Source organism: Centruroides vittatus, unplaced genomic scaffold (assembly GCF_030686945.1).
Source record: "Centruroides vittatus isolate TY-2023 unplaced genomic scaffold, ASM3068694v2 contig_1781, whole genome shotgun sequence".
Classification (NCBI taxonomy): domain Eukaryota; kingdom Metazoa; phylum Arthropoda; class Arachnida; order Scorpiones; family Buthidae; genus Centruroides; species Centruroides vittatus.
In genome coordinates this window covers 230,675-244,977 of record NW_027121090.1, presented here as the reverse complement: position 1 = coordinate 244,977, position 14,303 = coordinate 230,675, and the positions used below count along the sequence as shown (strand labels likewise).

Here is a 14,303-nt window from a genome sequence, read left to right as displayed (position 1 = left end):
GAAGTATCTCGATGACAAAGGACATCTCAAATAAATGCATCAGAATTTAAGAATAAGTTCATCCATCATCCTCTAATCCAGTAAAATAAATGTTACCGATACATCAAGTCGAGTTTTTTTACGGTTTAGGGGAGGATAATATATTTCGAGACAATAATTTTTATTGTACATTACACTTTTATGAATTACAGTTACGCCCATTACTTCAACTTATCTACCGACTGCACGAGAAACAGATTTATGAATATACAAAGGGCAAAATTTGATGAGGATTCTTATTGACTTGACAGTGCTTTCGATTTAGTTAGATGACGTTTCGATCGGTTTTTTTGGGTTTGTTCCAGTTTACAAAATCTATTATGGAAGACATTTGACGACATTGCCGTGTCATTGAGCCATCTAGCCACGTCTGCTAGACTGTCTACTAGACATTAATCGACTCACGCTGCTATGAATCTTCCAAACAATGATGTTACGCTTTACTAGCTTTGGTATCCTCTACCTTTTCTGAAGAGTTATAAAATAAGATCATTAAGTTTGCCTGTAAAAATGTGTAATGGGTTATACCCTAATTTAAGTTATTTATAGCTGCTTTTTAAGGTTTTAATGTGTACCTTTCGATGTTCAGTATCTTGAAATGTGTCTGCAGAAATTCTCTTACAGAAATGCCCTTCTATAAATTAGCTCCTAGGAATGCCCTTCTGGAAATTAGCTCCTTGGAATGCCCTTCTAGAAAAACCTTTTTTGTACTGCGAGAGAAATGATCGATACACAACACAATTAAATGTTACTACACTTTTAATACGTGTGAAATTTTCAAAATTAAATTTGTTAAAAACGCAAAAATGAGCTTTGAGAAAAAGTAAACAGTTGAGAAAGAGGCATTTTTCCATTTCTTAATATTTAAGTTTAAACAGTGGGATGTCTCGTATGAATAATTAGAGTTTGCTTCAAGAATAATGAAGTTTTAAGTAAGTGCTCTGCTTTTGGCTGTGCGGCTTGTGGTTATTTATGACGGTTGCGCCAAATTATTTGATCGATATCGCATAAAATTTCGTGTACTTAAAAATTATTGATGATACGGCGAGTAATAAAACAGGCTCACAAAGATAATAAATACAGGGAATTTTAAAGTTGATTTGTACGAAATTGCATCTTTTACTTTGTACGAACGAATAAGAGAAATAAAATGATTGTTCAGTGTGTAATTTTGTGACATGTACTGCTACTACTCTCGACGGGAGTGAAGTAATAATTGTTATAAACTGGAGGAACAATACTGTCGATCACACAGGTCATTTGACATAACACAGGTGAGAGAGAGAGAGAGAGAAGTAAAGATAAAGCGAGAATTACTTACATCCAACTAACATGACCAAAATGGAAAACACCTTCTCCATATTCGTATTTGGAGCCACGTTGCCAAACCCTACGCTGGTTAAACTCGAGAAGGTGAAGTAGAGTGCAGTCACGTACTTGGCTTTTATGCTGGGACCGCCTTGCGAGTAGTTGTAGAATTGATGCGTGTCTTTAGCCAACTGGTCCAGCCATCCTATCTTTGGATTTAAACTTGGCCTCTCGGCATTGGCAATGGCATACCATATGCATGCTAACCAATGAGCAACTAGTGCAAAAGTAGCCATGAGAAGTAGCAACACAGCAGCTCCATACTCTGAGTAGCGGTCTATTTTACGTGCCACCCGAACCAGCCTTAGAAGCCTTGCTGTTTTCAACAGCCCAATCAAGGTAGTGGTCTAGGCAAAAAAGTATTCAAACAAAAAACTTAGGGCAATGATTTTCTTTATACCATGTGCTAATTTATGGATGTGTTAAAGCGAGTGCGGTTTATATACATATATACATATATATAAACAGAAAAAAAACAAAGGAGGAATCAAACAAAGCTTAAGCTTATTGCCTTAATTATATAATAATTATAAGCTATATAAAAATGGAAGTGATGGTGAACGCTTTATAGTGCTTGAAGCCATATATGATTACATACACATAACATTTTAAAGCATTAAAAGAAATTATAAATTGAGTATTCAGCCAAGCAAACTTAAAATATATGCGCCTTTTTCCTACTATATATAGGCCACCAGTCGGCGAAACACTCACCTTAAGGCCCGCATATAACACTAAATTCAGAAAAAATACATCGGCCCGAGTTTGTTTATAAATTTAACCACCCTTTCGTCCCGTCTAGTGTTATCTGGGGCACAGAAGAGTGATTGCTCCCTCGTTATGAGTTGATGTTATGATAGATGCATCGCTGTATACTTGTGTGGTGAACATGAATAACACTAAAATTAATTAAAATCGGAAAAATAAAGAGAAACTAATGACGATAATTAAGGAAACAAAGGAAAAACTCGTGATTTAAATAATGGGTATTGATGACCTAAACATGATTTGATATGAGAGGTGGCAGAGCACTTGTCCACACTCAAAGTAAAGAGGCAACAATGCTGTCACTCATCGTGTCTACCTCTGCCCTGGTTGACCATTAAGTTAGGCATGCCAAAGGCCAATTCCATGTATGACGTCAGTAAAATATCCATTAATGCATAATACATTTTAAAATATTTACATACATATTTCCTCAATAATGGCCGAATTGTACATTTCACATCTGGGAAGAGTCGACATATATAGACACACGACTACAGACTACAATAATACATTCTGTACGATAATACAAGAACAATCACACAGAAAAACAATTGGGTCTAGTAGATTTACATCATATTTAACAAACACGAATATACCGTACATCTATATGATTTAATACAGTACATATGTATACAAGTTTTCTATATTAACGACGGTAAAACAAACTTTCATGCTATCAATTACAAAAAGTTTTAGTAATTTCTTATCATGCAAATACTCTATGTACATGATTTACGCATGCTTATAATCCATTATTCATTTTCTAGCAGACAATTACTGTACATTAATAAACGATAAATGATCTTTTTACTTATATTTTAACATTGATCTGTTAATAATACATAAATGGATGTATAAGGATGGGGTGTAGGTTCGTGTACAGAAACATTAGTTACAACGTATACAAAGGATACAAACGTTATCAGGATACAGGATTACAGGAAAAGTGTACATATAACTTAATAACAATAAGAATGAGCAATAAAGAACTAATTAATTTTTTAACTCGTTTCATCATTCGTAATTTTAATTGTTAAACATGGAATTGCTCCAGAGATGAAAATTGTGAAAAGATGCCCAATAATATTCGGGCAGCTACAAAATATTTTACACGTGACCCAAATGTTGGGTTGTGGGTTCGTATTCTACCATTAATGGTTCGGATCCGCATCACGATGTTGATTGACGTGAGCATCAGTACATGAGTTATATATGGCAGACCAGGGGCCGTATTCTGGACACTGTCTCTGGTCTCTCGTCTCTCACAAGCCGGTCGCTGATTGGCTAATCATTTGGATTAGCCAATCAGCTACCGGCTTGTGAGAGACGAGAGACCGTGACCGGAATACGGTCCCAGATCCTCAATGGGGCGAAGGGATGGAAAGCAATGTCGTACCCATACTATGTCCCATGTACTGTACATGTATATGGGCCGTATATAGTTAGGTAAGTTATAAAATATGGACCAGATAGTCGAGACGTTCTCATCTCTGTATCGATTTTACCTGTTGAATTTTGCCATATCCGTGATGGGCAAAATTAAGCGAAACACAACTTCTTAGATGAGTATTGCGTGTGTAAAAATCGATCAAAATATCGGGCATCTCTTCTTAGTGGGCATTTTTCTGCCCTTAAAGGCACGACACGCCTTTAAAACACATTCCAACGAGTGATGAAACGAGAAAACAAGCTCAGTTCCTTTTTTTACAATTTATTTATAGTGAGGAAACATGAAATAAACGCGTGCCTTGACCAAAATTACTTTAAAAATATTATATATTTAGTAAAATGTACTTACCTCGTCCGTTTCGGAACCCACTAGTAAGAGATCGAAAGGGATAGCAGCCACAACGTCAATCAAAAACCAACCCTTCAAATAATGTACAGCTATTTTACCAGGATGACTAACAACTTCGTCATTGGAGTTGATATAAGTTGTACGAAAATTAATTAAAATATCAATAATAAACATCACATCCACTATAAGATCTATTATCATAATGGGATCTTCACCATGCTTTTTCGATTTTTTATTTTCGGATTTTTCTTCATTTAATAAAAATGCCGCAACGTAAGGCGTGAAAATGGCCGTGTATATAACTAATAATAATATAATCCAATCCCACACGGCCTTAAATGGTGAATAATGAAGTATAGTCCACTTGTGGATCCTAGGTTTTTGTAGTTTGTATTCAGGCAGGACATCCGCTCCGAGGGACAGCACCTTTAAATAAATGCAAAAAAAAACAAACGTTATCTTAGTCATTTTTGCCTACGTTTACACGAATTCGACACGCTTAACAATAGGCAATATTGTTAATCATACACAATACAGTATATAAAAATGGCCGCCGTCCTTAAAAGTTACGTTCCTGACCTCATCTCTGCTCGACAAATGAGTTTGAAAAATGTTACGTCACAATCATTTTAACAAAATTAAGTCACGAGCACTAATTTTGACAGGTTGAGCAAACAAATGCAACAAAACATAACAACGTAACCAGAAATTCCACCATTTTGCATTAGTACTTTGCGTTGTTTCTTCAGCATCCTCTACACCAGGGATGAGCAACCTGCCGCCCGCGTCGCATAAAATATGAATAAATATATCAATTTCCCAGCTTAAGGAAGTATGCAGCAAAAATTTAAAGGTTATTTTCTACAACTTATGTATGTGAATAGTTTTTCCCGCAATGAATTTAGTAAAAATTAAGACAAGAAACCGGCTAACAGACACATCGAAACTACTTTAAAACTAGCAGTGACTAATATTTAACCAAATATTTCCGATATATTACGTTTACATCAGTTCCAGAAGCTAAATTAAGTATATCTACGCTAATTTACAATTATTATATATATATATGAATAAACAATTGTGATTTACCAACATTTTTTTTTCTCTTTTCTCTTATATGCGGCCCACATCAGTTCAAAAGTCTTCAAATGCGGCCTTTACATAGAAAAAGGTTGCTCATCCCTGCTCTACACCATGGACATTCATCATGCATTCTCCGATGCCATAGACACCCCTGAAACGTCTGTCTTCCCTCCCATTAACGGCCATGCATTATAAATGAAATAAACGAAAAACAATGAAAGCAAACGCAGTAAATTTTCGTTTTTATGATCCATTTCATGAACTGTAAGCCGTTACGTAGAAATCATTTTCACTGTAATGTTTTTCGCAATAACTGAATTGAAATTATTAATAAATATTAACGGTAATTAAGTTTAAACACGATTGAACTGTTTATTGACTAGCTTAATATATCAAACACGATAATTATTATGCAAAAATTGAGAAAAAGTAATTCATGACGCCATTTTGGATATTGTTTAACACAATTTTACGCAAGTTTTTCATTATTTTTTATAATAAAAACCAAACTATCACTCAAACTAAATTTCCCACGTTTTCGTGACCCATAGCGGGGTATACCCCACATAAAACTGCTAAAATCTTCGTATAATCTGCCCCAACGTATATTCCGCACCGACGGAAGCAGACGTTAAGCTAGTTCCTAATTAATCATCATTAAAACCGGTCATCATGAAATAAATTTTAACATCCGATTGGTTTAGAGCCTATGGGACGATTACATTTTTTACAATTCACAAGAAAATATTCAGCATCTCACGGCATTTTATCGAGAAATTAATTTGTGGGGGGAGAAAATTACATTACAAAAGAAATTACAATAAAATTCTGTTTTAAAAATAAATATTTGAAAAATAAAATCTTAATTACGTTCGCTTTAATTATAATTTACAAAAAAAAAGAAGTAGAATCGAATTAAAAGACGTAAAAATTATATAAAAATAGTCAAATCTCTTCCGAGTACGGGTTTTAATTATAGAATATTAACTAATATTAATGCGTAAACAACATTTCAAAAATGTGGAATTTTAAATGAAGATAATCGAGTTTTATACACGGAAAAATCTAAAATTAAACGTTAAAAAAATTTAATTAAGAATAAAAATTTATTTCTTTCCAGTTTAAATAGAAATAAATTCTTTATAAAAATTATTTTTTCCTTCCCTGGCCGTTATAGCCTACATAACAGAGAGAAAGCATGGCGATCGGTCAAAAATGACTCCAAGATTTGTACAATTTTGGACTTGGACACCTTGAAACGTCGAGAAATGAAAATAAATAATATCGGGGTTAATTTCTGTATGTATGGATGTTAGAGTGAATAGACTGTGTGAGTGTGGAGAAAGAGGGTCAATAGAGTGAGCGAGAGCGTGAAGACTGGGTGTGTGAGTGTGTGAATAGAGAGAGAGAGAGAGAGTGAATAGACTGAGTGAGAGAATGTGACTGCGTGTGTGAATAGAGAGTCAATAGAGTGAGCGAGATTGAATAGACTGTGTGAGTGAGAAAGAGATAATTACTGTGTATGTAGGGAGCTTCAAAGTAGGAGAAGTTATTAAGCTTCACCCACTTTGAAGCTTAATAACTTCTGTACTTTTTGCTGAAAATTTCTGAAATTTTGCGGGGCGATTTGTGTATTAGGGTCATCAATGCTGTTAAGTTTTGGTGGTTAAGGGTCGAGAGGGTCATGTGTCTTACTCAAGTGGGGTCGGATTTAACGAATAATTTATTCGTTCTTAGCATTAACAATTTATTTATATATATATATATATAAAACTCGCCTCTACTGTCGAAATTAAACATTTTACGATTTTATAATAACGAATAATATAAATTGTTTTAATAAAATATCGTAACAGATGGCGCCAAACGCAATTTTAAATGTTTTTGCCGGGAAAGTTACGCAACTCTTTGCTAGATTTTTTCCTTTCTTCCGACAGAATGAAGGTTTTCTATTAGTAAACTGAACGAAATTAAATGAAATAATATTGAAAAATAAGACAACGAAATGAATAAAATAATAAACCTCTTGTCAGACTGTGTTTCTATTGCAGTAGATTTAGAAATAATTAAAATTAGAAAAAAGTTCTTGAGCGAACGAGAAGATAAAAAGCAATGAATCTTCGAAATCTTGACATCAAAATAATTATATTTAATGTTTAGATAAAGTAATTACTATATTTTCATCTATAATTAAATCTAAATGCCTTTTAGATTTAATTATAGATGGATAATAGTAATTTCTACGTTCTAAGTGATTGATCGGGATTTAATTTGTGCTCTAGTAACTACGTTTATGTAGCATATATTTAGTATATTGCACGGCGTGCAAAATACAGCTGATATAATTTACACGATGCATTATTGTACAGAACGTACTTAGTAGTTGATAAGTGATATAATATAGTAAACGTAGCGAGTGATACAATGTATCACACGTAATGAGTATGTGATACTGTGTATTACAAGTACAGTAATACCTCGCTTAACGCTGATTTGATATAACGCGGCCTGCTCGAAGCCTAAAAAATGCCCAAAATTTACACTAATTTAAATTATCGCGGCATTTCATTGATTCGTATATAATACGATTATTCCCGAACACGAACCAATCAGCAAAAGATGGCAATTCGTCGTAGCGCTGTACTTCCTCTAAATTTTTTTTTTTTTTTTGGTACAATTTTGGAAAAAATATAACATCACGGATGCCACAGGCAATATCGACTTGGCTTGGCAAGAATTAACTGATAAATGCATGAAGGGTGGAAGAAGTTATGGCTGGTGGTATCCAAGAATTCACAACGAGAAGAGCCTATCGCTGTATCGTTAGGCTGACCAAATTGTCAATCTAATCGATACAGCAGGACTAGGATATTGAGCAGGATAGTAGAGCAGGATATTGATGAGTTACTGCAAGTTTTTGGTGAAAGCTTTAACAACGACGACATTCAAGAACTGGCAGAACAAGGAATTCATGTAGAACCGGAAAATAGTGACTCTGAAAACGAAGAACCCAAAGAATTTCTCTACAGTTTTCCTTAGTAAAAGTTTGGTAACGATAACCGAAATTCTTAATCAAATTGTAGCGAATGATCCAGATTTTGAAAGAAGTGCAAAAGCAAGACGAGGCGTTTTAAATGCGATTCTTGCTACCGACATTTGCTTCAAGAAAGAAAAAACAGCGACAAATAAAACTACACGACTTTATCGCAAAAAACAAGAATTTCAGAAGAACCAGGACCTTCGTCGCAAAGATGAACTTTACATTTCTGTGTGCATATGTTTGTGTGTTATTTAACTTATATTATTATGCAAATTAATATAAAAATAACTTAAAATTAAAGTAAAATCTGTTTATTTTTGGTCGCGTTTCCCTTTCCCTATTTACTCTGTGTTAAAACCTCGTTTAACGCTGTTTCGTTTAGCGCTTTTGTCGTACCGCATCTCCCGCGTTAAGCGGGGCCTTACTGTAATATAGTGCAGTAGTGACGAGAAAAAGTCACCAAGTGCAGTTGACGCGAGTGAACAGCAATACAGCGAAAAATAGTAATGCACTATAGTAGATAGAGCAGCAATACAGTATACAGTAGACACGAGAAAAAGTACATAGACATAGTAATTGAATGACAATCAATCGAGTGTCACAAATAAACGGTACAATGGTCAGACGTAGAATAAAAGTGGTACAACGGATCAAATAAGAAAACTAAGTATTAAAATGCAGCGAATAAGAGGTGCCATGCACTATCGAACACAAGCAGTGCAGCTCATTACAAGTATCAAATTTGCATGCCGATAGAAATAGTGCGATGTACTAGATGCAGCAACAATAAAATGTAACTAATACAAAACATCAATCTTTACTATTTGTAATTGTTACAAGTGATTTATTGTTAATAAAATTTCATTCGTAGCACACATTGGACTCATTTTATCACGCATGAAAGTGAATTAAAAATAAATAAAACCGGCGAAGAAGACAAGCACAACACGAGAAATTAGTCTTTATACAGAAGTAGAAGAGTGCTTTAAATATTTAAACACTGAATGATTTAAAGAGCAATCAATCACTATTAAGTACTGGCCATTATCCAGAAATTTTTCAAAGAAAATTTTAATTATAATTTCTAGTGAAACGGTTACCCTATTACACGCTCCTCCATGTCAGTATTTCACTTTTATAAATTTCATTGTCCTCATTAATTAACTCGCTTAACTAATTAATTTTAACTACGCTTACATTTAATCGTGACACGTGTTTGATTAGAGTATTAAAATTCTAAATTTTAATTATTTAAATATGTTGGTCTGTGTGCCTCTTTCAGAATTCCATTGTTAAATATAAAGAAACTCGAAGAACCACCTCTCTTCTTTAATTAATGAGTAATTTTATGTAATTTATTTTAATTTAAGATTGTTTTAGAAAAATGTTGTATTTGGCATAAAAAAACGTGACGTGAATGTCATAAAAGTCAGGCGAAACTGTAAAAAAAAAGTCATAAATTTTACAGATGTTACAACAGAAAAAAAAATTGTCGTAAAACTCGTGCAAAATTACAAGAAGAAATGCCATGAAAGTCACGAGAAATTGCAAAAAATGTCGTAGGAAATTACGAAAAACAGTCGCTAAGGTCACGAACGGTTACCTCAAAAGCGCCGTAAAATCCCAAGAAATATATAGAATTATTTAAAACGTGATGCCAATTTTAGTGTCACAACACAAAATCGTGAAAAATTCATCATCTCGTAGCACTCGAAATGGAATTCTTTCCTGTCTTTTCGTGATCTCTGTCGTAACGACATGAAATATGTAAGGACGGACGTCTTTTAGTGTGAAAGCCATAAATATTTCCAGTTACGGTAAGCCGTGACGTCGCAAAATCTCGAACGTGGTTACGCTACGAAACTTTACGTCATCGGCGCCATTAATAATTAATGATCATAACACGACAATAACCGTATACGTCAGCTTGATTGTGATAAATATGCCAAGAATGAAGTTTAATTCAACGTCGATCTCAGAACCCGTAACGCAAACTCCCATTTATTATCGAAGACCAAAGTTTCCATTAAGGAAATTTTCTTCTATTTCTGCAAAACTTTCGATAAATCAATATGTTAGAAAGCCATTAAAATTAAGAAAAGAATATTAAAATCTCTTCTAACTCGATGGGTAATTACAAAATCATTAAATTTATGAGCTTGCTTACTGCACACTTGCTGCGTACCACAGAAAATAAGTTGTTGCATCTTATGGTTTAATACGTGAAGTGTTCAAAGTGGTGTTTATGGGGCCTGCACGTGAACTGTGTACACCACAAGAGATGACAGTAAACGTACTGTTAGTACCATTGCTGTGATTGGAAACTAGCAGTTGCCAGATGGCTCGATGTCGTTTGGCCGTGTCATTCGGAGACCCGAACACACACCGTAACAATCAATAGAAGATTATGTTAAGGACGAAGACACATTACGATCCTTTGAAGAAACACAATTTAGCTCTATCAAATGGACACTAGTGTACAAAACAATGGCCACGCTCTTGTAATTAAACCGCGAATCTTTCATTGCACCTTACACAAACCCATTGTTTCGGATGATAAAAAACAACTTTTTGGGGGAAATACTTATTTTTGCAGTTTCTCTTCTCGCCAGCCATTAAAATCTTTTGTAACATTCACGAAAAACAAGTTACTACACGTTCTCTACACGTAAATATTTTAAGTGACGAAATATTTTGCCGGGATAACTTCAGAAAATTCTAAATTTAAACACAAAAATTTCGAATGAAGATATTTAAGTAGAGAAGAATTTGAATAATTTAATTATTTTCTTAATATAACATAAAAATTTTTTTAATATAATATAAAATAATACCGAAATTTAAAACTGTTTATATAAATATAAACAGTTTTAAATTTCGGTATTATTTTAAATTATACGAGAGTCACGTTAGAAAGTTTAATTCAATTAAACTTGTCATTTAATTAATTTCGTAACCATGAAGTTCGGTGTGAATGTGCCTCTAATTGTTTGAATTTTAAGCGGATGTATTCAAATTTAACGTTAATGGCATAAAAGTTAAGAGAATTGCACGGTTTTTATAGCGCGGTGACAAAAAATTGGCTACTTAACTCGCGCCCAATTCAATTTTTCTGAAACAAAGATAAGAGAATTAATCCTTTTTCCCTTATTTTTCTTAACAATATTTTAAAAATTATTAATTATATAACAAACCCCTTTAAAAAAAATTTGCTTTGCAGTATAAAACAAAAAATTGGATGTAACTGAAAGGCCTTCACTGACTTTACATAAAGGCCTTCGCCTACCTTAAATTTGCACTTGAAGGTCTTACATTCTTAAGTAAAAATAAATAAATCTTCTTTAGAATTATACACAGGGTAGTCCAAAAATCAGTTAACCATCTTAAAACGAAAGAATTTCATTGTAATTTAGTATAATACAAATACAGTATGCTACAAGTTACACAATAATCATTGGCTATTTTATGTGACGTAAAAATATATAAATTATGTAATGATAATTGAGTTTGTTGACTGTTTATAGTAGTTTATAAAACAATGGAAAAGAAACTTGGTAGGGAAAAAAATGGTAGAATTAATGATAAACAGTTGGTTCACTTAACGCGAAGAATTATCTTGATGTTGCCAGAAGTCGATAAACCGGCAATCAAAGGGCCATAATCAGAAACGATAAGAAAAGTTTCGAGAAGACAACTTTTCAAAAAAAAAAAGAAAAACTACGTAACGAAGCAACCAATCAGAAACTGGAACGGACGAGAAACAATAGCGAATAAGACGAACTTACAACACTTCGATAAATAACGTAAAATCGAAGCTTTAGCGTAAAAACTTACACGGATTTTGATTGGAGGCGGGGGAAATATACTTTGTAAATATTTGTTACGTACAGTACAGTACATTTTATTCGTTACGCTAACGCGTTAAAGCAGCCATTAATAATACGTCTAGCAAAGTTTGCCTTCTTGTTTTTTGAGTCTGTAAATCACGACTCATTCAGAATGATAGATGGTGATTACAGAGTAGGAAAAAAGAATTTTCCCGAACAGAAAAGAATATAAAAAAAAAGAAAAAAAACAAAAAATATTCTGACGACGTCTCGCTAATAAGATACCAATCTTCCAACTATGCCAGAAGTATTTTGGCAAATTGTTCCACATTGGTAGAGAATTTAACACTGCAAATCAATCACGCAAATAATTATTTTATTTTATTTTTTTTTAAATTTTACGCCAGTGAAATTCTTTATAAATGGCTTATTAAGCTTATGATCAAAAATAGAAATAATTCTGTTAAAGGTTTTCCGGAAAGTAACGACGTTTCCTGAAGAAGAAGAAGACGGGTGAAAAAAAAAAAAATTCAGCGCAATGCGGATATGCCGCCATTTTTTAAAAACTTTTTTTATAATTTAATTTACTTAAATTATTTTTTGAATCCTTTTTTAATGAAAAATAAATAAAACGCTTTATTTGTTTGGCTCATCCAATAATCTATCGGATCTTAACTCCAAGAATAAAGGGATGGTTACTTCAATGTCGTGAAGTGATGCTTAAGTTTACTTTGTAGAATAAACTTTATGTAAATTACGAGTAATTCAAAAGGTCTTCTTCTTCGTCTTGTCAACTCTCGTCTCACGTAGCAAACGTGAGCTGAGACTTTACTCATTCGAATCCCCAAACGATGCTTCAATATATGCGGATGACATTTAAGGAATTAGAAAGATATACAAAGTTCAAAAGGTGAAGAAGGAAAGGTCACTTCGGGGTCACGTGACGAATTATTGGGGAGACAAGACGTTACGGAGAATCTTAAATACTCTTCTTCATCTTTGACGAGTCTAAGATGAAGAAGAGTAATATTTAATTACTCTGATGCTTATAAATGGAAGTCGCTGCGAAGATTTCTACACTTTGACCTTTGCCTTTTATGTCTACGTTTGTTTGGAATGGCTTGGGATCAAAATGACTATTAGAGAACGTTGTAAAGTGATAATTAGGCGTTTATTTTTAAAGTCGTCACTGGCAAAATCTTATTTATTTTGGCTCTTGTGGTGCCAAGGAGTGTCAATATTCTTCGCGGATTTTTCCGCATTGTTCAGTGACATATTCCTCTTTTTTCCGTCTCGGTGAGTAGCTGTGAGGTTTAAATTTGATAAATATAAAATAATGAAGCGGGATATAAAAAGGGAAACCTAAAAATTCACATATTTACACTTCAGTTAGATTTCGTTGCTGCATTGCAGATATCAAGCTCACACAGTTCTTACATTGTAGTCATGTTCCAAATTCCCTAAATAAATCCGCCATATGTGATATAATGAGCTGAATATGTACTTCACGTCTATATTCATTAAAAACTTGTTAAAATCGTCAATAAGTTCGCGAAATAGCTAAGAAAACAACCGCGTAATAAAAATAATATAAAAAAAAAACTGCGATGACAGGTCTTAAACTTTTCAGTAACACAATCACAACACAAAATAAAAGACAGGAAGGTAGACATAAAAAACACAATATATTTTGAACGGCTCTCGTATGAAGAAGACAAACAAATGACACCGTTTGACATCTATAGACTACTGCAGCATGGAGTTGTGACAGCTTCTTACACAGAGTGAATCTGTACATAAAACTCTCTTTTCTTAATCTAATGTAAACACAGCATGTCTCTATATACTTACTTTATTTACACTTGGTAAGAAATATTAATAAAGAAATGAGAAATTGTATCATTAGGAATTGATCAATTCCCAGTTCGAATCAAAGGAAAACGAAAAACGAGTTTCCGATACGTGAAAACAATTCAATAAAGAAAACAAACAGGACTTAAAATTGCATTAGTTCATTTCGTAAAAGGTGTTAAAATATTATTTAAATCTATTAATTTTTTAAAATTTAATTTTAATATTTTCATTCGTCTATTTTAAGAATGGATCAATAAGAAGAGATTTTTAATCGCGCCATTAATTTCTCCACCCTATTTGACTAAATTTTTATTTTGCTAATAAAGTATTATTGAATTATTTTATTTTTATAATATTTATATATTAAATTTTTTTTAAAAATTATCATTCTTGTGACATTAAAACTTAAGATTTTTTAAATGTTTTAAAAGTTAAAATATTTTCACTTTTATACGCTTAAAAATACTTATAAAAATCTAACTAGTATTTAAATTTTTATCGAAACTTTATTGTATACGATAATAAA

At 33.0% G+C, this 14,303-nt stretch overlaps 1 protein-coding gene across 1 annotated transcript in view; it reads right to left on the bottom strand.

The window, feature by feature from the left end:
• Positions 1-14,303, bottom strand: part of LOC136969414 (potassium voltage-gated channel subfamily H member 6-like) — an 88,545-nt gene that overhangs the window by 12,492 nt on the left and 61,750 nt on the right. Inside the window, exons 7-8 of the mRNA XM_067263559.1 lie at positions 3,974-4,399; positions 1,361-1,754 (exon numbers count right to left, since the gene is read on the bottom strand). Coding sequence (XP_067119660.1) covers positions 1,361-1,754; positions 3,974-4,399 — 820 coding nt within the window. The remainder of the gene's footprint in view (positions 1-1,360; positions 1,755-3,973; positions 4,400-14,303) is intronic.